The sequence below is a fragment of the Hyperolius riggenbachi genome, chromosome 12 (genome assembly GCF_040937935.1).
Source record: "Hyperolius riggenbachi isolate aHypRig1 chromosome 12, aHypRig1.pri, whole genome shotgun sequence".
In the NCBI taxonomy this organism is placed as follows: Eukaryota; Metazoa; Chordata; class Amphibia; order Anura; family Hyperoliidae; genus Hyperolius; species Hyperolius riggenbachi.
In genome coordinates, this window is record NC_090657.1 from 164,715,526 (window position 1) to 164,740,127 (window position 24,602).

The window sequence follows — 24,602 nt, forward strand, 5'->3', positions numbered from 1 at the left end:
CGTGGGGAGCAGTCACCAGAAAACCGTCGCTATGTGGGGAGCAGTCACCAGAAAACAGTCGCTATGTGGGGAGCAGTCACCACCTGCCCTATCCGTCCCCCCCCCCCCCTTCAGCAGTCAGCACTAGGTTGCATCATGGCCGCTGGCCAGGTATGGGTAGCAGCAGCCAGCAAGTCCCCCGGGCCGCCCCCATTAACACCCACCCACCTCCATCCACTGCAGGCAGCAGCAGCACCAGTGACCAGGCACTGAGCCGAGGCAAACTTACAGGCTGCAGCTGCCTTGCCAGCTTGCGTGGGGTCGGGTCGGCTCGGTGTTCTCCCGCTCTCCTCCTTGCAGCAGCAGCAGCCGGTCCGCTCTCCCTCCTGCTCCTGGTCGCACGTCTGAGAGACTCGAGAGAGTCACTCTTCTGCTGTCTCCTCCTCCTTCTCCCTCCCTGGCTGGCCGGAACTATACAGTAAGTGTCGGGCCCGGCCTCCAGGGAGGATCAATGCGCCGCTACGTGGTCCCCCTCCTCAGAGTCACCACCCACCTTATCAGAGGAGGGGGGCCCGGGAGAGCGATGCGCCGCTGTTTTAAAATTATGGGGGGGGGGGGGCGGGGGGGGGCGGTTGCGGGCGGCATCAATATATATTTAAAAAAAAAAAAAAGTACCCTGAATCAGCACGGGCCCCTGTGGCGTAGGGATACTGTGGGGCCCCATAGCAACGCTATGGTGGCTATACCTAATGCTACGCCCCTGCTTGCACATGAGCAGTGCAGCCCCGATCGTACATGAAAGGGAGCAGATCTGTGAAGAAGAAGCAGGTCTAGGCCAGTAGTGGTGGGGTGGAGTCGAATCGGAGAAGCTCAGAGTCATCCCTCTACTGAGATAAGTATCTAACTTTTACTCTCTTCCCCCGTCCCCCTCCAGGTTTGCTTTAAAGTGGCCCTGAACTCTTGCACAGGACAGAAGGAAAACAGAGAGAAATGCACCCTGTATGTGTTTAGAGAGTTTAGCCTGTCTAATCCCCCCTCATCTTGACTAATCACCATTGTAATTTGATCTCTCAGCTGTCAGCTCAGGAATCTCCTCTGCCAGGGCAGAGCAGCTGATTTGTAAACACAGGCTGTTAGCAATATGTCTGCTTCCATGAAAGCAGGAAGTAGACACCCTGCAGATTTACTGCAGGATTTGCATCAACTGTAACTAAAATGTTTTTGTGTAAAGGTTATTATGCTGTTGCTCATATTTCAGAGCAGAGAGAAAGTTCTGAGTCCAGGTTTACTTTAAGCTACATAAAAATGGCCCCTCCACTACTGTACTCTAACCCCGCCCCACCCCAGTATTATTCTTAAAATAATACAAGGTTCCTTAGTGGGTATCTGGGTACTTCTGCTGTATTTGGCAGCTATAGTTGCTCTCCAGAGACCAGCGTGAACCACCAGTGCTTTGTCCCCAGTGACTTGAATGGTGGTCAGACTGGGGAGCGGATCAGAAGCATTCTGCACCCTCAGGCTGTGCAGCGGAATAGGCAAGCAGCACTAACTAGCCGGCTCAGATACTCACGGCATTAATCCGTCCAGCATCACACCGTATAAAATGACTTAATCCGGTAAATGCTGCCGCCAGGCACTGCTCAGTGGCACACAACCAAGCTGGTATTGAACTCAGGCTTGATAGTGTTCCAATCGGATATATATTGATGGAGTGCTGTCCCCAAGCTAATAATATTACTGCTGGCAGTATAATCAATGTAAAGTGCATAAGATCCACAGTACAGATACATTATATAATCTAATACCTTGTAGAGGTTCATATTCATGCATTTCAGTAAACAGAGAATTGTGACTTTTGCAAAACATTCTGCTTACAAACGCCACGTCTTAAAGGAAATAAATATGGCAACCTCCATATCCCTCTCACAGTAGGTTTACTGTGAGAGGGATATGGAGGTTGCCATATTTATTTCCTTTTAACCAATGCACATTGACTGGCTGTCCTGCTGATCCTCCGTTTCTAATACTTTTAGCCACAGACCCTGAACAAGCATGCAGATTGACTGCTTGCTTGTTTTAAGTGTGTGATGCAGACACTGCTGACCAGAAAGTTCAGCGGGGCTGCCAAGCAACTGGAGTACACTGCAGCCTCCAAATGTCTCTTGCTTCAGATAGCCTTTAAGCTGATGAATTAGATCTGCAATAATGGTGTTTTTTCATATTTTTGAGCTTGTGTGTTCTCCCTTTATTTACATGGGTTTCCTTTGGTTATTTACCAGCACCCAAAAACATACCAAACATACCAAAAAGTACTGGTTCCGGTTCCCCTCCAAACTGGCCTTAGACTATGAAAGGGACATTAAACTATGGTAGGGATTAGATAGTGAGCTTCTCTGAGGACAGTCAGTGACATGACTATGTACTCTGTACAGTGCTGCAGAAGATGTCAGTGCTATACAATTACATAATAATAATAATAATAATAATAATAATTTGGTAGGACATTAGACTACGACTATGGTAGGATTACATTGCATACTCCTCTGAGGACAGTCAGTGACATGACTATGTACTCTGTTCAGTGCTGCAGAAGATGTCAGCGGTATATAAATACATAATAATAATATGGTAGGACATTAGACTATGACTATGGTAGGATTACATAGTGAGCTCCTCTGAGGACAGTTAGTGACATGACTATGTACTCTGTAATGTGCTGCAGAAGATGTCACTACTGTATAAATACATAATAATATGGTAGGACATTAGACTATGTTTGTGGCAGGGATTAGATTGTGAGCTCCTCTGAGGACAGTCAGTGACATGACTATGTACTGTGTAAAGTGCTGCAGAAGATGTCAGTGCTATATAAATACATAATAATAATATGGTAGGACAGACTATGACTATGGTAGCTGTGTCAGCTGGCTGCCTCGGTAGAGCAGCTAATTTGTATACACAGGATATTAACCTTATGTCTGCTTCCATGAAAGCAGGAAGTAGACACCCTGCAGATTTATTAGAGGATTTGCATCAGCTGTAACAAGGAAATGTTTTTCTTTAAAGGTTATTATGCTGTTGCTTATCTTTTAGAGCAGAGAGGAAGTTCTGAGTTTAGGCTTTAAAATTCCATCCATAAAGGAAGCTAACACAAGACTGAACTGGGCGACTTGTCTGCTGGGCATTATTAAACTGGACTCTTTATTTCCCTAAGATATACAAGCAGTTTACAACCCTTCTCTCCTTGCATCCCCATCAGCGGCAGGGGAACTGGGGAGCCGTGTCCACTGCCAGCTATCTGTATTTTTCACACATTAAGTGATGTATATGTGGTGCGGATCTTATGTGCTGTATATTCTTTATACTGCCAATGTAATGTGTTTTGCTGGGGGACAGCACTCCGTCAATCTATATCCTGCTGGAACGCCATCCAGTCCGGGTTCGATAGCGGCTTTGTTATTTGCTGCTGAACTCTGCCTGACTCCTTTAACTGGCAGCAAAATTTACAAGATTAAGTTATTTAATGCGGCTTGATGCCGGCTGGATTAAGGCTGCGGATAGCTGGGTCCTCCGGTGTGTGTTCTATTGATGCCAGGCTTGTACACACATCATACTCTCCGGATGGGGGAGCGGGGATATCTCTATTCTTTACAGTTTCAGGAAAATGGGGATTTTTTTTTAAATATAATTGTAGCTGCCTCGTTGGAGAGCTTCCTGTATTATTTCCATTTTTTTCACCCTTTATGCACAGACACCTGGACACCTATAAAAAAAAGTGGTCTTAAAGGATATCCAAGGTAAAAATAAAAAAATGAGGTAAACAACTGTATCTATCCTCCTCCTTCTAAAAATGACTATTTTAGTTCCCCCAACAGTTTTATTTTATAATTTCAAATTTTTACTGTTTAATGGCCTCTTCTAATCTAAATGACACATTCATTGAAGTATGCCAGAGCTAAAATCTATGAACCATTGACCCTGTTTATCTCTTTCCTGCTCTCAGAAGCCATTCACTGCCAGGAAAGTTGTTTTTTATGGCTACAATTCCTTATCACTGAGGGTTATGCTATAGTCTGACCTGGCCCTGACCAAGACAGAAACTGTCACTTGCATACCTGATTTTTAACTCTTTCAGGCATAGAAAGACAAAAAAGGAACACAGCATAGTTATTTTTGTGCTTGGCACTGTACATACATGTGTCTATCTCATCATGTGACATGTCACCTCGGATGTCCTTTAACCAAATTGAGTACTTTTTCAGGTTTAGCTTAACAGGCAATGGATAATCACAAATATGCCTGTAAATACATTTCACAATGTCATCGTTATTAGCTGCAGCTGTTTTTTAAACCATTCCAATCCTATTGTTGAACATGTCGACGTGGGAAAATGGCTGCCACTGGGATGTGGCACAAACTTCGTTCCCTTCAAACATTTTGATTACTGTGGGCTCTATCCTCCAGCATCACACATACTATAAAACTTATGTGAGTCCAATTTGTGCCGTTACTAGGGGCTCCACTGCTGGATCTAATGCGCTATGGCGCCCCTCTAAGTGTTGGACAAAGTCTGATACTTTGATCCCCTGCAGCACTGCGTAATAATGGAAATATGCTACCGCGCATGAAAGAAAGGGCGGTACTAAAGCACATGAGCTGGTACCGGTGCTCCAACGAAATAGCCTACATTGTCGAACTAACCTACATCCCATAAACTTTACTACCACCTTCCCATCCCTAACATTCCTGCCTATGCATTTGTCACTGAATGTACAGTGCTGCCCATAATTATTCATACCCCTGGAAAATTTTGAGACACTGTAACAAGAAAAACGTCCCCTGGGGGGTACTCACCTCGGGAGGGTGAAGCCTTAGGATCCTAATGAGGCTTCCCCCGTCCTCCTCTGTCCCACGGGGGTCTCGCTGCAGCCCTTCAAAGCCGGCGCGACAAATCAGACAGCCTGTTCAATATTTACCCTTCCAGGCTCCAGAGGGGGCGCTGTTTCGGCTCTTCTGACGGAGATAGCCGGAAATAGCCAATCTCCGTCGGGTCCGCTCTACTGCGCAGGAGCAAGTCGCAGAGAGGGCCGACGGAGATCGGCTATTTCCGCCTATCTACGTGGGTAGAGCGGATACTGCGCTGGAGCCACGGAGGTAAATATTTACATTGCCGCCGCTCTGGGAGGATTTTCACCGCCACCGCGGGACCGAGGAGGACGAGGGAAGCCTCAATAGGATCCGGAGGTTTCCCCCACCCAAGGTGAGTACCCTCCAGGAGACGTGTTTTCGTTACAGATTTTCTTTAAAGTTTCTTTTATTCAACCATCAAGTAATTTTTTGATGGGAAATGACATAGGTGTCTCTCAAAAGATAATAAGACGATGTACAAGAGGCACTATTATGGAAAATTACATTGCGGCTGCTCACAAGTCAGGAAAAGGCTACAAGGCCATTTCTAAATGTTTTCAAGTTCCGGTGGCTACAATGCAAAGTATTATTAAAAAATACAAGATGTTTTGCACTTTGGGAAATCTCAGAGGACGTGGTCGGAAGCCAAAACTGTCACCTGTGCTTGCCAGGAAAGTAGTGAGAGAGGTGATAAAGAATCGAAGGATCACCACCAGGGCCATCCTGGTGAATCTGGGCTCTGCTGGTGGCAATGTCTCAAGGCAGACAATCCAACGGACACTGCACACTGCTGGGTTCCACGGATGCAGACCAAGGAGGACGCCACTTTTCCAGATAAGGCACAAAAAAGCTCACTTCGCCTTTTCAAATGCTCGTCTGGACAAAGAAGACTTCTGGTTTTCTGTGTTACGGTCAGATGAAACAAAAATTGAATTGTTTGGTCACAATGATGTTTCCTTCATTTGGCGTCAAAAAGGAAAAGCCTTCAACCCTAAGAACACCACCCCCCTGTCAAACATGGTGGTGGGAACCTAATGCTTTGGGGGTGTTTTTCAGCCAATGGACCAGGGAACCTAATCACAGTAACTTGCACCATGAAAAAAGAGCAATACATGAGGATTCTCAACTACAACATCCGGCAGTCTGCAGAGAAACCTGACCTTGGGCACCAGTGGACATTTCAGCATGACAATCACCCAAAACACACAGCGAAAGTGGTGAAGAAATGGTTAGACAACAACATTAACGTTTTGGAGTGGCCCAGCCAGAGTCCTTACTTGAATTCAATTGAGAATCTGTGGAGGGAGCTAATGGGTGATGGCAAGAAGACCCTCCAACCTGAAAGATTTGGAGCTTATTGTTAAAGACGAATGGGCAAAAATACCTGTGGAGACATGCAAAAAGCTTGTCTGCATCTGCAATTATAGGAAGCGTTTGATTGCTGTAATAGCCAATAAAGGCTTTTCTATTGATTATTGTGAAGGGTATGAATCATTTTGGACTGGACACTTTTTGCTCAAATGTAAATAAAAGCTGAGAAATGTGTTTTTTCCCCCCACAATAATGCCTCTTGTACATCATCTTATCTTTTGGGAGGCACCTGTGTCATTTACCGTCAAAAAATACTTGCTGGCTGAATAAAAGTAACTAAGTCAAAATTTGCCAGGAGTAGGAATAATTATGGGCAGCACTGTAGGCAGATTCGACAGGTAGGCTATTTAGTCGGCAGACCTGCTGGCCCCACTCCCTCCCACTGATGCCGGACTGCCTCCTGAGTCCTGGCTCATAAGCAAGGAGGTATAGACCCTCTAGATCACTGCTGCCAACGTAACTTCTCCAACACCTTCACCCACCCCCCTTACTCCTTCCCAGCACACCGGAAAAAAAATCCTCGGCGGTGGGACATGGGGGAACGTGAAATCAGATTGGAAAAGTTCATAATGCTTGTCTACACACTTGTCTATCAGTGTAAAATAACGAGGTGACAGCTCCAGAGACAATAGAATGTGTGGCTTGATGCTGAGAGATCCACAGACAGCAGAATTGGCAGGGGTACACAGCATGATCTGGATTTGCCGTATTTTCAGTTTAGGGTGGAGGAATTGTTTACATTCCAGAATACAGAGTGTTTTAAAGAGTTGGATTGAGCTGATTTTGGCAATCTTTCAAAGCAGATTAGCAAAACAGATAAACTAGTAAAATATTTAAAGCCTCTCTCTGGGCAAGTGAGAAAAACATTGCTGTGTACCTCATCCGATGCCTGATCTATTGCAGCACAATTCAGCTGTAATGAAGCACCACACACCTGCACTGATCAGTTATCAATCACACGATTCTCCCACTTTTAATTCAAATAATGATATCTAGCTGGAGGTGCCACAGGCCACCCTGCATCCATTCAGTCAGGGAGTGGGGCGGGGTTTTAAAGCTGCTGTAACCAATCAATCACCTTGGATCACTGGTCTCTGAGTGGATTTTCCTAGGACTGCCTCACAAGGAACCTCCCACTACTTTCCAGGAACCTAACTCCCATCATGCTTTGTGATGTAACTACTGTATTTAACTGCCATAGATGTGACTGTAGTAAACTCAGCAGCTGTTCAAGGGTCCTTTGAGGGCTCTTGCACTCTACATGCATTTCAGATTCTGATTAGCGATTTTGACACGATTTTACATGCAATTCCGATTTGCGATTTTTAATTGGTACTGCATGCTGCATTTTTTTTCTTATTTTGATAGCATTCATGGAAAATTGGAATCGCAAATCGGAAATGCAAATTTGAATCGCATATTGGATTTGCAGTGTGCAGGGGGCCTCACACTTTATCAGTTGCTGTCAGTTGTTAATGAGAGGACAACTGATGTGCAGTCCAGTCCATGTTTCCCTACGGCATCTTACACACTACATGCTGATAAACTTTTTCACAGTACACTGCTATGGAGAAAAAAAAACGCAATGTATAAAAGGGCCCTAACAAATCTACAGAAACTCAAAAGAAAACAAAAGAGAAAACAACTAATCAAACTGTCAAACTGAAAAAACTGTCAAAAACTGACAGGAAATAATTTTGTGTGTGAACAAAGCCTTCCTGGAGCCAAAAGTCCATATGGTATGTGTCTCCAGCCCCAGTGGTGAGAGCTGGCAGCTGGACCAGGCCACAGGTGGGACATTGGGAAATCTTGGAGAAATTATGGAATTATCCTGTTTAATATTATAAGCAAAAAACAAACAAACAAAAAAAGCCCCAAAACACTCAATGTTCACAACAGATAGACCCTCGCTGCTCCACATTTTGTGCCTTCATTTTGGCTTTTAAAATTAATTTTAATAACTGATGTAATTTGAGGAAGTACTTTTTAAACACGCCTTATGGTATTTGGCTTCACTGGCTCAACAGACCACCTCCTCTTCCGTCCACTGACAACGGCTGTGATCGTCTACCAGGGATAGTGGTGGGGTGTGGGTGTCGCAAGCACCCTCTGGTGAAAAGATACAGGAGACCAAAGCGGGAGCCCAATAGTGTAGTATGTCAAAAACAAATTGGGATAATAGAAAGTAAGACACTACTCACAAAGGTGGGTTTGCAGCGGGGTAACCGACCACAGGAAGCAGGTGGAGACAACAAACCCGACTCCACTAGAGGTGGTCACTGGGGACCTGGATGCGGTCGCTCTCCTTGGTGAACGAAAGGGGACAAAAGTCCCCCGTGGTGGAAACCACGTGTGTTCGGTCTCCACCCCTCAAACGGGTGAGGTAAGGGGGTATTGTTAGCACAATAAGGGTATAAGAGGTGCCCTGATGTAGTATAACAGCATCTAAAACAGTTAAAAACGAAAAATAAATTTGAGGTAGCTTACCTCAATGACGAAAAAATCTTTGTAATAACAAAGGTTTTTATTAGCAGCACAATGCGCTTCGCGGGTCAGAGCCCGCTTCCTCAGGCCAATAACAGTGCCAGACTAACTGGAAGATTCAGCAAAGGGAAGCTCCCTTTGCTGAATCTTCCAGTTAGTTTGGCACAGTTTTTGACCTGAGGAAGCGGGCTCTGAACCGCGAAACGCGTTGTGCTGCTAATAAAAACCTTCGTTATTACAAAGATTTTTTCGTCATTGAGGTAAGCTACCTCAAATTTATTTTTCGTTTTTAACAGTTTTTAGCTGCTTTTAGACTACCTCAGGGCGCCTCTTATACCCTTATTGTCTACCAGGGATGATCAATGAGATGCATCCTCTAACATTCAAATTTCAGGTAAATTATATGCAGCTCGATATTGGACCAATAAAAATAGACAGGAAGTTATTCTAAGTTCACGCTGCATACCATTTACATGAAATTTCAATGCAAGGAGAAATTATTTTCATTTCATTGATCTTCCCTATTCTCTAACTCTGCACATAACTGGTGCAAAGAAGGTCAATGCAGAGCCAGTGGCTAGCAGAGGAGAGGTGTATAAGGGGGCTCATACATTCCTCGATTTTCAGCATCGATATCTAGCTGACTCAATCATAATGATCAAATATGGCAGATATTTATGGCCACCCGAACAAACAAACGTTTTGATAAATTTCTGGTCAAAATTGGTGAAAGGGATAAATCAGACATGCAGTCACAAGGGCTCGATTGGGTGCACGTCGGCAACCGCGTTTGATTTTCACCAACAACTTCTGTTTGGTGCCTCACTGGCACAGATAACAGAAATATATATATATATATATATATATATATATATATATATATACAGTATATATAATAGGCTACGTGCCTCAACCTTCGAGCAAGAAGAAAGAGTATCGCCCTGCCCCCAGGGCCGGTCCAAGCAAGAAGAATTAGCGCCCTGCCCCCAGGGGCGGTCCTAGACTTGCCACCGAGCTGGAGGGGGTAGCGGGCAGGAAGGGGGTATTGGGCACAGCGGGGGTCGGACCCCCCCCCTCCCCTGGGTCCTCCATCTGCGCTCCCCCTCTAGCTTAAGTTGAGCAGCAGCTGCTATTACTAAGAGGCAGCGGGCGGGGATGACTCACCTCTTCCGTGTTCCAGTGTGCGTTCCACTGTCGTCACTTCCTGCAATGCCGTCCACTTACAATACAGTGGGCGGCATTGCAGGAAGTGACGACAGTGGATTTGTATGCGTAGAATGGATAAGGAAAGGAATAGAACATTACTAGCAACGAAAAGAGTCTCATTTTTATTTTCAGTCATATAGCTTTTTTTTTTTTTTTTTTAGAACACTGCATCATACTGTCACAGTTGCAGTTTTAAAACCACAGTCTGTCTTTAAAACTATAAAACAAGGCAGAAAAAAAATCCCTTGAACTTTCCTGCAGTAAAACCTTATCACAAGCTGTCTCTCACTGTTTCTTGGCTGTTTAAGTGCTTCAGAAAACAGCACTGTATTAGACCCATTGGGTTGAAGATAACAGTTTTTTTTAACTCTTCCTGTACTGGAAAGCAATATGAGACTCTTTTCTTTACTACACATACAATTCATTATCTCATAAGTCAATTTTCGCTTCAGGTTTGCTTTGAATACGTAGAACATGGCAGAGGTGATATTGAGTGAAGGGACTGTTCGTTCCTGTTTTGTTGTAACAGTGTAATAACGTTATGGTTTTGCTTGTAACGTGTTACCAACATCTGAAGATTTAGCATGACCTGAGCTCTACTTTACAAACACATAATGTAATAAATAAAATGAGATGATTTATAAATGAATGTTGTAAAAAGTTAGCAGTCTGGGCTTGCTCATTGTACAATCTTTTCTTCACCTTGCGTTACATTCTGAAATGTATCCCAGGTTACAACATCTTTAGTCCAGTCAGATGGAATGTTTATTTACTCAGTACTCTGAAGCCTCGGAGGAAGCACTCTCGGCTGTCAGGCTCCCACATCTACCGCTTTGCCTTTTTCAAGCAAAGTATGTGGACAAAGTATGAGGACATTGTATCTTTTGCACATCCAAGCCTATGCCTTCAATTCAATGAAGTATTCCTGTTGCTACTGTGCCAAGTGAATTTCATCTATCCATAAAAAAGGTGAAACTCGAAAAATTAGAATATTGTGCAAAGTCCATTTATTTCAGTAATTAGTAACTTAAGAGGTAAAACTCAGATATGAAATATGTTGGATTAATTGGCTGATTAGTAGAGATGGCCCGAACAGTTAACCGGCGAGCAGTATTCTGCGAACATCGGCTGTTCGCATTTGCGGCAAAAAGCAAACATTTGTCGTGTTCGATTCGTCCCCTATACATCAACATTAAGCTAAACTTTGACCCCTAACCTCACAGTCAGCAGACATATGGCAGCCAATCAGCTAGCACCTCTTCCTGGACCCCTCACCCCCTATCAAAAAGCAGTAGCGGTGGCCATATTGGATTCATTCTCCGCTGGCTGCTGACTGTTAGTGAGCAGTGGTGCTCATCCAATATTCGGGTATCCGAACTACCCAGATAATCCGAACTTTTTCCACTATCCGAACTCTGAATAGCAATTCGGATATTTTTTAAAATCCAAATAGCACTATCCGACAAACTCGGATTTCCCATCTGAAATCCGAAATCCGAGCGGATAGTTCATACAGATATCCGAGCAGAAGGCAAAATCAATGGCAAAAATGAGAGAGAGAGAGAGACAGAGAGAGAGAGAGAGAGAGAGAGAGAGAGAGAGAGAGAGAGAGAGAGAGCTCAACCTCCCAAAAGGGTTTTTGCTATTTGAAGAGACTTTTGGAAGCATTTTTAGCCATTTTCAGGTCACTTCCGGTTTTCTATCCGCATATCCGAATCCGGCCAGATATCCAGGATATTGGGTTTGGATATCCGAGTTTACTCGGATACCAAAAAGTTCGGATTCGGATATCTGGGTATCCGGATCTGGATCCGGATCTGGATCAATTCGGATTTTAAAAAGGGGAATCCGAGCACCCCTGTTAGTGAGAGCAGGATCAGACTTGCTACAGTTAGGTAGGGAAAGCATTAGCTAGGCCTGTGTTCTTGTTCCTCACTAGCAGTGAAAGCACCCCAAACAGCGCTTTTGAGAGCTAGCATATCAGTCTCCTGTGTTTTTTTGGTGTTTGACACTACACAGCCCGCTGACACCCAGAGCTGTGTGCACACTACTGCTGTTGCTTCATTAAGTTGCAGGCACAGAACCACTCTGAACCAAGTCTATAGCGATTTGCCTGGTCACGTACATTTGGGGAAGTTCGCATGCGCCATTTGCGAATGGAAAATTATATGTTCGCGACATCTCTACTGATTAGAGTCCGACACTCAAGCCTAGAATAGTGAACATTTTCACAACATTCTAATGGGCTAAGATCTAGATTTTGGGGTTCTCATAAGCTGTAAGCCATAATCATCAACATTATAACAAATAAAGGCTTGAAATATCTTGCTTTGCATATAAATAATCTACTTCATATAGTAGTTTTACCTTTTTTAAGTTGAATTACTGAAATAAACTGACTTTTGCACAATATTCAGATTTTTCGAGTTTCCCCTGTAACACCAGTGAAAATAATACCTGGTCTTCCAGAATGCACTGGGAGGAGAATTCCACATAGCTAAACAGCCTAGGCTAAGCATCACTGGGAGGGCGGGGTTACATACCAATATACAGCAACAGATCGATATAAGAAGTGTTTCTGGTGTTGAAACCAGGAAAATTTCCGTAAAAGTGGGCATCCTGAATACTGTGATGTCACTACAGGGCCTCTTTTTTTTAATGACATCGTACAATTCTAGAGAGTGTGGCATTAGTGAAAATTACTCTAGGAACTTGAAAAAAAAAAATCCTATAAGAATAATTTATCTCTGCATTCCACTTGCATAAGGCAGATAGAAAGGGAGAATAAAGTAGTAAGCACGGCGGTTGCCCCGTCTGCAGTCTCTCCCGCACATGGAGGGAGCGGCGTGACCTTTCCTGGCATCCACAAACACAGGCTCTGATTAACAGGCCATTAAATAAAATTACTGCTCCCTTTACAGAAACAATACAATTACACAACGGAGCAATTGTGCAATTAAATCAGCAAATCGAGGTAACATTCTGTACATTTCTCTTAGCAGAGCGGGCGAAGAGCGCGCAGGACCTGCCAGATACCGGCAGAGAATGCAGCTATAGATCGCTACTTTATTAAATGTCAGTAAACCAGCCTCATATCTCCATCTCACCCATCTTCACCGCATGCCGGGCACAGGGCCGCCAACATCACCCCATACTATTTATACACGGATCATTTACAGCCAGGAACAGCAAACGGCTACTTACTAAGAACAAAGTAGTGTCCGGGCAAGCCAAAATCTGAGATTCTCTGCTCTGTCTTCTTAAAGGGAACCTGAGGTGAGTGGGATATGGAGGCTGACATTTATTTCCTTGACAAAAACCCTGGAACACGCATATGGCTAATCCAGTAAAACATGGGTCAGCTGAGTCTGAGTACATGATCTGCTGCATGCTTGTTCAGGGTCTATGGCTAAAAGTATTAAGGCCCATACACACGTCGGATTTTTCCGAACGACGGGTCGTTTGAACATCCCGTCGTTCGCACGCCAAGTCGGGCGTGTGTACAGTCCGTCATTCGGGTTATAACACTGATTTTGAGCGATCCGCCAGGCGGGGATGACAATATTCTGCACAGACATATGGCATTACCATGTGCTGACATACCCCCTGTCTCTCTGTATGTATATATATATATATATATATATATATATATATATATATATATATATACACTAGCTGGTCGCCCGGCGTTGCCCGGGTATGTAATTGGTTTTGGCTAGTGTTAGCTCTGTCCACTTTTTCTAATCCTAACACACAATTACTCAATGATGACCTAGTTTGTGAGCTTTGCGGTCTTTGGCATCAATAATTGGCTGTGGCTCCACTCCTTTGAAAATCAATAGGTGAATTTTGATTAGCTTTTGTAGGCTCCACCTACTTTTCTGAATATTAATCCCAGTCACCCACTGTGCAAAGTTTAAGAACCCTGCCAGTGACAGACAGTGTAAGAATGGCTGCAGTTTACATTATGGCAGTTAAATTTGTATTTTTCTCCACCCACTGATGTCCTGATGTTTCCCGGGTATGTATTTGGCTGCTGTTGGATGTGGCCACTTTTTCTAACCCTAACACACAATTGTCAATAGTCAATGACCAAGTTTGTGAAATTTGTGGTCTTTTGCATGAATAATTTTAATTGAAATGAAACACATCTGATTCGCTGTTTGTGGCCCCACCCCTTTTCTAAATATTTAACCCCAGTCACCCAATGATCAACTGTACCAGGTTTGAGGCTTGTGCCATTAACAGTGCAAAAATGGCAGCAATTAAATATTTGCCTTGAAAATCAATAGGTGACTTGTGATTGTTTTTTGTAGGCTCCACCCACTTTTCTGAATATTAATCCCAGTCACCCAGTGACCAACTGTGCAAAGTTTTAGAACCCTAAAATTAATAGTGTAAGTATGGCTGCAGTTTACATTTTCCCAGTGAAATTTGTGTTTGTCTCCGCCCACTGAAGACTCGGCATTGCCCAGGTATGTATTTGGCTGGTGCTGGCTCCGCCCACTTTTTCTAACCCTAATACCAAATTACTTAATGACCAAGTTTGTGAGCTTTGTGGTCTTTGGCATCAATAATTTGCATTGAAATAAAATAAATCTGATTGGCTGTGGCTCCACCCCTTTTCTGAATTTGAACCCCAATCACCCAATGGCCAACTGTACCAGGTACAGGTGATTAACAGTGGAAGAGGCTTGTGCCATTAACAGTGCAAGAATGGCATCAATTAAATATTCCCCTTAAAGATTAATAGGTGGATTTTGATTGGCTTTTGTAGGCTCCACCCACTTTTCTGAATATTAATCTTAGTCACCCAGTGACCAACTGTGCAAAGTTTGAGAACCCTACCATTAATAGTGTAAGAATTGCTGCAGTTTAAATTTTCTCAGTGAAATTTGTATTTGTCTCCGCCTACTGATGACCCAGCATTGCCCGATTATGTATTTGGCTGGTGTTGGCTGCGCCCGCTTTTCCTAACCCTAACACACAATTACTCAATTACTCAATGACCAAGTTTGCAGTTTTTGGCATCAATAACCTGCATTAAAATGAAACAAATCAGATTGGCTGTTTGGGGCTCCACCCCCTTATATAAATTTAAATGCCAATCACGCAATGATCAACTGTACCAGGTTTGAGGCTTGTGCCATTAACAGTGCAAGAATGGCAGCAACAAAATATTCCCCTGAAAAATCAATAGGTAATTTTTGATTGTTTTTTGTAGGCTCCACCCACTTTTCTGAATATTAACCCCAGTCACCTAGTAACCAACTGTGCACAGTTTGAGAACCCTACCATTAACACAGTGTATGAATGGTTGCGGTTTACATTTTCCCAGTAAAATTTGTATTTGTCTCCGCCCACTTATGACCCGGCGTTGCCCGCTTATGTATTTGGCTGGTGTTGGCTGTGCCCACTTTCTTAACACAACAATTAATCAATTACTCAATTACCAAGTTTGTGAGCTTTGCGGTGTTTGGCAACAACAATTTGCATTGGAATGAAACAAATCTGATTGGCTATTTGTGGCTCCACCCCCTTTCTGAAATTGAACCCCAGTCAACCAATGATCAACTATACCAGGTTTGAGGCTTGTGCCATTAACAGTTCAAGAATGGCAGAAATTTAAATATTCCCCTTGAAAATCATTAGGTGAATTTTGATTGGCTTTTATAGGCTCCAACCACTTTTCTGAATAATAATCCTAGTCACCCAACAACCAACTGTGCAAAGTTTGAGAACCTTACCATTAACAGTGTAAGAAAAACAAAAGTTTGCTTTCTTAAAACAGAAATAATTTGCAATAATTCAGGTTGGAGTGAGCTTGAGCTGTCTCCCAGTGCATCACTGCTGACTATATGCAAAATAAACATTGTTACCCTTAGGCGCTAAACACACCTCCAGAACCGCTGGAATGCAATGATGTGTCAGCTTGTTAAATTGTACAGAGCCATAATAATCCAACTTGCATACAGACTGTTTTGGATTGTTTGATCCTCATCAGTGCATGGCATAGACGAATTTGGCTCTATGCAGTAGGGCTTGTAACACTGAGAGGTACAGACTACCCAGCGAGCTCATGGTGACCCAGAACTCATTGGAGTGTGTAAGGGACTACAATGGTCCTAAAAGCCCCCTTACTACGATGTTAAGAAAAACAAACGTTTGCTTTCTTAAAACAGAAAGAATTTGCAATAATTCAGGTTGGAGTGAGCTTGAGATGTCTCTCAGTGCATCACTGCTGAATATATGCAAATTAACCATTCTACCCTTAGAAGCTAAACACACCTCCAGTGTAACAGTGTTTGGCTGCAGTTTACATTTTCCAGTGAAATTTGTATTTGTCTCTTTTTGGTTATGGGAATAAAAAGTATCCTATACTTTATTCCAGGTAATGTACTATGTATGTGCCATATTTCATTCAAATCCGTTCAGCCATTTTTGCGTGATTGAGTAACAAACATCCAAACATCCGAACTTTCCCATTTATTATATTAGTAGGATATATATATATATATATATATATATATATATATATATATATATATATATATATATATATATATATATATATATATATATATATAGGTCAGTATATGCCCCCCCCCCCCCCGGCATGCACGGTGAGGAGATGACACAAGTGTGTAAGTGTGTAAGTGTGTGTGTGTGTGTGTGTGTGTGTGTGTGTGTGTGTGTGTGTGTGTGTGTGTGTGTGTGTGTGTGTGTGTGTGTGTATGTATATATATATATATATATAGAGAGAGAGAGTGTGTGTGTGTGTTTATATGTATGTAGGTGTGTAGTTGGCCCCCAGTGTGGAGATTACACAAGAGTGTGTGTGAGTGTGTGTGTGTGTTGCTCCCATAACAGTCACTAAGACAAATATGTAAAGAAGAGGAAAAGGAGCGCTCTGAGATTTCCAGTAATCTAAAGTCAAATAGCAATAGGAAAGGTCTCACCAAGTAGTAGTGTGGCTGGTACAGAGTACTCAGCCGCGGATAGCGTGCGTCCCTCTTAGGCAGCCGGGGACCGGGCTCTCCGTGGCAGTAGGGCAGAGGTGACGTCACTGGTTCCAGAACTCCTTGCGATGGTTACTATAGGAGCGAAGACGCTTGCTCTAACACACGCTAGAAAGCGTGGTGAGCGGCGTCTAGTTCTCCGCAAGGGGTGGGAGTGAAGCAGGGGAATAAATTTGGCCACAATTATACAATATGGCACGGTACACATATAGGACTACTAAAAATAAAAATATTTAATAAAATGACAACGCGTTTCACGGAGGAACACCCTCCGTTTTCTCAAGTCATACATGTATGACTTGAGAAAGCGGAGGGTGTTCCTCCGTGAAACGCGTTGTCATTTTATTATTTTTATTTTTAATAGTCCTATATGTGTACCGTGCCATATTGTATCATTGTGGCCAAATTTATTCCCCTGCTTCACTCCCACCCCTTGCGGAGAACTAGACGCCGCTCACCACGCTTTCTAGCGTGTGTTAGAGCAAGCGTCTTCGCTCCTATAGTAACCATCGCAAGGAGTTCTGGAACCAGTGACGTCACCTCCGCCCTACTGCCACGGAGAGCCCGGTCCCCGGCTGCCTAAGAGGGACGCACGCTATCCGCGGCTGAGTACGCTGTACCAGCCACACTACTACTTGGTGAGACCTTTCCTATTGCTATTTGACTTTAGATTACTGGAAATCTCAGAGCGCTCCTTTTCCTCTTCTTTACATATGTGTGTATATAGGGCCTGATTCACAAAGCGGTGATAACTCCGTTATCACGCCTAAAACATTTTAGGCGTGATAACCTTTGCACCGCTGAGTTAGCACCTCTTTGTGCTCTTTATCGCGCGCAAAGTCCCACGCGCAAAGTTTTGCGCGCGCAATCGCAGTGCCCATAGGTTTTAATGGGCGCATCGCACGCACTGCACCGTGCGCCGCGCGAGTGGGAATTTTGTGCGAGTGTCATTTTATCACGCCTAAACTGAGTTTAGGCGTGATAAAGGGCTTTTCACAGGCGTGCAAACACTTTGCACCGCTTTGTGAATCAGGCTCACAGAGTGTGTGTGTGTGTGTTTATATGTATGTACAGAAGGTGTGTAGTTGGCCCCCGGCATGCACAGTGTGGATATTACACAAGAGTGCGTGTGTGTTTATGTATAGAGTGTGTGTGTGTGTGTGTGTGTGTGTGTGTGTGTGTGTGTGTATAGAGTGTGTATAGTGTGTGTGTGTGTGTGTGTGTGTGTTTATATGTGTGTAGGTGTGTAGTTGCCCCCCCCCCCCCCCCCTCGGCATGCACAGTGAGGGGATGACACAATATTCCGCACAGACACATGGCGTTGGACTAGATGGAGTCTCTCGCCTCTGGGGAGCACCGGCTCTCCTGTGGGGAGGATACGGCCTCATCTGCATATACTAATTGAAATGCTATCAGGTTTGCCACAAGAATGAGCAATGCAAGGAAACTTTCTGCTGATTTAAAAGCTAAAAGTGCTCACGGTGGGCAAAGTGTAATGGGCACGGGGAGGAGGTGTGTGCCGTTTCCCCCGGGCCCCGCTAAATGAGACGCGCTCAGCCATGGAACTCCAGGAAACCGTAACCCGGTTACCATGCCGTCTGTCGGAGCTGCGTCTGAAGACAGGTTAGTCTTCGGGGGACTATCACCCCCTTTCCTGCCAGGAAGACAGCTCCTCTGTGCTGCATTACACGGGGCACTAGCACAGAGGAACTCTACTGAGTATAACATCATGAATAAAATTGCTTTTTTTTTTTTTTTTTTTTTTACAATATTCACTTATAAATTCTTTAGTCAGTGTTTGCCCATTGTAAAAGCTTTCCTCTCCCTGATTTACATTGTCAAATTTATCACAGGTGGTGACATCTTTACTGCTGGCAGGTGATCTCTGTGGAATGTTTCTTTCTGAGAGTTCTGAAGCCAGTACAAAATGTACCAGATCTCCCAGAATGCTCTGGGGTGAGAATTGCGCATATCTAACCAGCTAAGCAAAGCACTACTGGAAGGGTGGGGTTACTTCCATACCAGCAATATATAGATACAGGCAGGGCCGGATTTGTACTTTTTGCCGCCCAAGGCCCACTAGCAGCTGCCCCCTGACCAACAACATCCTAACTGAATTAGACACCTTTACCCAACAAGAGCAGCTGGGTTCCCCAGATTACAGGTTAATAATAATAGTCACCTGCTTCCAGATAAAACAATTACATAATCAAAAGTCCACAGATAAGATAATTAAGTAGTCACATTAAGTAGCCTCCACATGAAAATATTAAGTAGAAGTATCCAGAAAAAAAATCAAACAAAACAACAACAAAAACAGACACAAGGCTCCAGACAAAAGAATTAAGTGATTAATTAATGAAACAGCAAATTGCCTCAATATAAAGTAGCCATGAGCCCCTAGCCATTAGTATTAGTTAGCTAGGTGCCATGCCCTCCCCCTTCAGTATAAGTATCCAGATGACCGCCCCCCATACAGGAAGATAGCAGTAATGTCACTTCCTGTATATAACACCGACATTGTGCACTGCTTGTCTCATCTCTGATTCTGGCCACTGCTGATGTGAGGTGTAGAGGCAAAGGAGGCAGCTGCCCCAGGGCCCCAGAGCTTGTAGGGGCCCCCAGTAACTACAAGAGGAAAAACATTTTTTTCAAATCGGCCTTATAGTTTTTGAGAAAATCGATTTTAAAGTTTCAAAGGAAAAAAAATACACATTTAAAAACCAGCCGACTTTAATGGTTAATAGCAAATCCACCTTAAATTCTAGAAACCCTAAATTTGCAGGATATCTTAAGGAGATCATTGGGAATAAGAGGAAAAAACAATTTTTCAAAAAGACCTTATAGTTTTTGAGAAAATCGATTTTAAAGTTTCGAAGGAAAAAAGTATACTTTTAAATGCGGTAAATGTCACTTTTAGTACCTAACGGTAGTGTAATTTTCCATGTATCAAAAGAAAGAGCAATACATTTCCTGACGGGGTTTCCAGGGGGTCCATACGCAGCGGCAGCGCTTTGGCCAGGGATCGCTATACAGCCGCAATATGGCTGTATGAAGATCCCTGGCATTTTTTTCCTATTTTCCCAATTTCTTTTTTTTTTCTTTTTTTATGTTTATAGTGTGGGAATTTTTTTTTAATTATGTGGGGTCCCCCCTCCTGAAACTTTTTAACCCCTTGTCCTCCATGCAGGCTGGGGTAGCCAGAATGTGGAGCTCCGACCGATTGGGGCTTCAAACCCTGACTATACCAGCTGCAAAAAATGTCCCTTAATGCCAATTTTTGCTGCGGGGTATCTGTTGGGGGGCCCCCCAGGTTTATTTTGCCCTGGGGCCCCATTGTTGCTTAAACCGGCCCTGGAGGTGCGAGTATGCTGGCCGGACAGGCAGCAAGGAGGCAAGCGGCAACAGGATGCAGATAATCATTATGGTCAACATGTACTGGCCACATCCAGGGGCGCACCCAAAATTTGGCAATACATGTAAACCAGTGAGGCAATTAGTGTTGGAATGCGGTGGTTGGAGGCAGCCAATCATACACTGCGAGGTCAGCACATCTAGAGGACACAGCCGAGTCCACCTGAATGGGAGAGAGTCCATGCTAAAACTCTACACGGTTTTTACAGGTCATTTTATGTGAAAGCTATACCGTTTTATACTATTAAATAATTTTACAGTATTACGCTATGAGAGGTTATTATTTGAGGTTACCATATTGGCCACGATTGGGATACTAAAGGTGGAAGGGGAACATGCAATGGATTTGATCGTGTAGGTTGGGGGTGACCTGGGAATATCCCCAACATGGTTATAGACCCTGGTGGTCTGTCTGTGATTGGGTGTGGTGGAGGTGGGCTGTCACACTCCAGAAGAAGGACTTAAGATGGTCCTCCTTTTTCTCAATGGATTTTCATGTGTCACTATGAGTGACACCTGTACTGATGATGACACAATTATAGGAAAAAATAATTTTTATTTGCACAGGCAACACGTTTCGTAGGTACTCATCCACTTCATCAGGCAAATAATAGTGTCACAATAAAAGCCACAATGCTCGGAGTGCCTCCTGGAAGTAAGCCACATCTAATTTTTTTATTTTTTATTTTATGTGCTTTTAACTAAGTTTTATTCAATCCTGGGCACCTCGTCAGCCCTGTGTTGCTAGCTCCACCTCCTCCTCATAGGGAAGGAAGTTACAGTATACAGTGGCCAAGAAAGTACTAGTTTCTTGTTTTTCAGAGTGCAACCATCTTGCATACAGCCATTATTGGAAGCACCTGAGTAGAGATGGGTTTGTTTTCTCCACCTGTTTCATGTGGTTGGTTGCCCCTCACGCAACCCACCTTTGTGAGTATATTTCTTACTGTAAGTCCTTCCTCTGAAAAACCAAGTGACATATTGCGCTACCGGGCTCCCACAGTCTCTTTTTCTTTATAAGGTGCTCATCACCCAACACGGTATCTCACCACTATGATCCCTGAGTGCAGATATATTCTCCATTTACAATTCACTTAGCCCTCAGAAAACACATGTGGCCTCATTGGAGGTTACAGAAATTCTGGTGGTACCTGTTCGAGGCTGTGGTTGAGGGGCTTGTCTTCCACCAGCAGCCGGACGGCAGCCTCCCATTTCTCGGGGGTCCTCTCGCCCCAAGCAGCCACCACAAACATGGCCTGTTTGGAGGGGATCTGCACCTTGCGGGCCGTGTACACCGCTCCGTCTGTCCCAACTTTAAAGTCTGGATTGCTGGTCTCGTACCAGATGCCCTGCGTCCCGATACTGCAGCCATTAAATTTTACTGTGGAGAAAAGAGACACAAAGAAAGGTCATGAAACCCGAAAGGGACAAATGTGCTGCATCTATCGGACAACTTACTGGCTTTCTCACCTCCTCACAGAACATAAGTCATTACGGATACCACATATAATAATCACAACAAATTCTACATTGGAAAAGTAAATACTAATGTACATTTTGGCTTGTGTGGCAAGAAGGTAACCCAGAAACACAGCACAGGAGTGGATTTTGTGGCAGAGTTTTATTTCAATATTGCTGGAGTCAGGACAGTATCCCTTAGTGAGTTCACCATAACCCCTGACCTTTCCCTAACGCACCTACTCTGACTAACCTTTTCCTAAACCCTCCTTTATGCCAAACCCTAACCTGTCCCCTCTGCCTAGCCTTGATCATAAGCTTAATTAGACAATAATGTCCCCCGTGCCCCTCGGTAAATGGAAATGTGTGTGCCAGTGGGTGGGTCAGTTAGGGTTAGGCGTCGGTGGGAGGGTCAGTTATGGTTAGTCATCAGTGTGTAGGGGGGTGGTTAGGGATCGGTGGGAAGGGTTGGTTAGGGATGAGTGGGAAGAATTGGTTAGGGTTAGGCATGGGTAAGGGCCAGTTAGGGTTAGGCGTCGGTAAGAAGGTCAGATAAGGTTAGACATCGGTGGGAAGGGGGGGGGGGGTTGGTTAGGGATTGGTGGGTGGGTCAGTTAGGGTTAGGCATTAGTGGGAGGGTCAGTTATAGTTAGGCATGGGGGGGGTTGGTTAGCGTTAGGCATGGGTAAAAGGGTCAGTTAGGGTTAGGCATCGGTGGAAGGGTTAGGCATTGGTGGGAGTGTATGTTAGGGTTAGACATCAGTGGGGGGTTAGTTAGAGTTAGACATAGGTGCGGGGTCAGTTAGAGTTAAGCACCTGTGGGGGGTTGGTTAGGTTTGGGCATCAGTAATCTAGGCATCTGCCCCACTGTTGCTCTGATTTCCATGCGCTGGATGTGATAGTGTACCGGAGCTACTGGTGAGAATAAAGCATGACATAGTCCTCTCCCTGTAAGCGTGTGCTACATTTACAGAGCTACAATTAGCTGTTAGTGGAGATCTTCTCTTTGTGAGGCTGGCGGAGGGGGCTGTGGAAAGCTCAGGATGAATATTTATTAAATGCACATTAGGACACTCTCTATCTGCATACGTGGATGGAAGTGTCAAGCGATGCAGCATTAAATCAGCAGCCGCCGAGAACAAGTGTCATTTTTCTCCCACGGAAGCCGATGGGTAAAGTTACCCGGCATTTAGGAAAAACAGGAGAATTGAAGCAATTACGTGAGGAGGATTCATGTCTCTACAATTTCTCTGTCAAGTCATGTATGATTTAATTACTATTTATTCAAAGAGAAAACCAACCAAAAAGCAGATTAATTTCTGGCTGTGTCTTCTCGCACTCCACCTTCTCAGCTGGCACCTTGATTTCCTGTACGGATGGCATTAAAAGACTCCCCAGGGTTCCCCTTTGAGGCCTGCGCCTTTCTCACCTCCACAATTAAACTGCCAGCTCCCACAGGGCACCGCAGCTGCCTGCAGACTGCAGATGTGCCTTAATAGGAAGCGCTGTGGGGACGAGTCAGGGGCACAGAGCTGAGTGTCGCTGTACTCTCAACATCAAATACTTCCTGTAGGTGGCTGGTGTAAATTTCACACACCAAGATCACACGCTGAAGCTTTATGCTGAAGTACACACGTGTGTCCACCGTATGCCCATTGCAAGACCAGCTCTATATCAGATGTAGGGTCAACGCACTACCAATGCTATCCAGGCAACTGTGCAAGTATTACCATTTACATTCAACACTGAATATAGTTACACCTTCTTAAAGGCATACTGAGGCGGGGGAAGGTTCAGATAGACTGCAGCAGGGGAGGACTGGCCAGGGGGGAAGGGGGGAGATTTCCCCCCAGGCTGCCTCTCATTTAATGATTTAGGGCTGGTACAATGCCTTAGGCATTCAGGTTTTTTTATAAGGCAATGTGAACTACTAGGCTGGCTGAGGGAAATAAACGCCCAATTACAGAGCAATTAGAGGGCGGGAAAACTGGTAAATATACACAGCATGATGCAGAGCAGAGGCTTGCCTACAGGGTACATAGGAAAAAAATATGTCTGGTCTCTCACCATTGTTAGCTGCATGTGCACAGCTACATAAGATATTGTCTAGGTTAATAAGTTTCTTACAGTCCCTAGACTCCAGAAGGGCTGCTTACAAGACAGTCCCTAGACTCCAGAAGGGCTGCTTGCAGGACTTGTGAGAGATGAAAACCCTGGCCGTTGTAACTCAAAAATGTATTATGTGCCCCCGCCCCCCGGTGCGAAAGCATTTATACTTTACCTGTCACGCTGTCCCTTGAGTGTCCTTGCTGTATTTCCCACGTGACTACCAGCATATATGTGATGTCATTTGGGCTGGGGCTTCTGTGAAAATGGGCCTCTAGTTTGTGTTTTCCCCCAGGCCAAAAGGTCCCAGTCCTCCCCTGGACTGCAGGAGGCTGGAAGAAGCCCCAGATAAGTTAAACAGGTCCTTGGTATAGTTCCAATCCCCTACAATGTGCAGCTGGCCCATGTGAAAGATCCGCTAGTCGCCCAGTCTTGGAGGCTACTGGGCACGCGAGGACTTATGCCCCCAGCTCCTCTATTGTGATCCCATAACCTGAAGCGTTCTACGCTTGTGCAGTTCATAAAGACTTAAACTGCACATACCCAGAATGCTCCTGTGAGCACAATCGAGGAGGCGCATAGACTGGACTGCACAGTAGCCGGATCTTTCAGAGGGGACAGCGGCACAATGGAGGGCAGCAGAACAGCAGCGAGGGA

At 44.4% G+C, this 24,602-nt stretch overlaps 1 protein-coding gene across 7 annotated transcripts in view; it reads right to left on the minus strand.

The window, feature by feature from the left end:
• The window catches only part of CDH4 (cadherin 4), a 1,011,299-nt gene that overhangs the window by 248,321 nt on the left and 738,376 nt on the right, over positions 1 to 24,602 (minus strand). For all 7 annotated transcript variants that reach the window (XM_068263314.1, XM_068263308.1, XM_068263309.1 and 4 more), the window contains one exon: positions 21,533 to 21,762. In XM_068263314.1, coding sequence (XP_068119415.1) covers positions 21,533 to 21,762 — 230 coding nt within the window. The remainder of the gene's footprint in view (positions 1 to 21,532; positions 21,763 to 24,602) is intronic.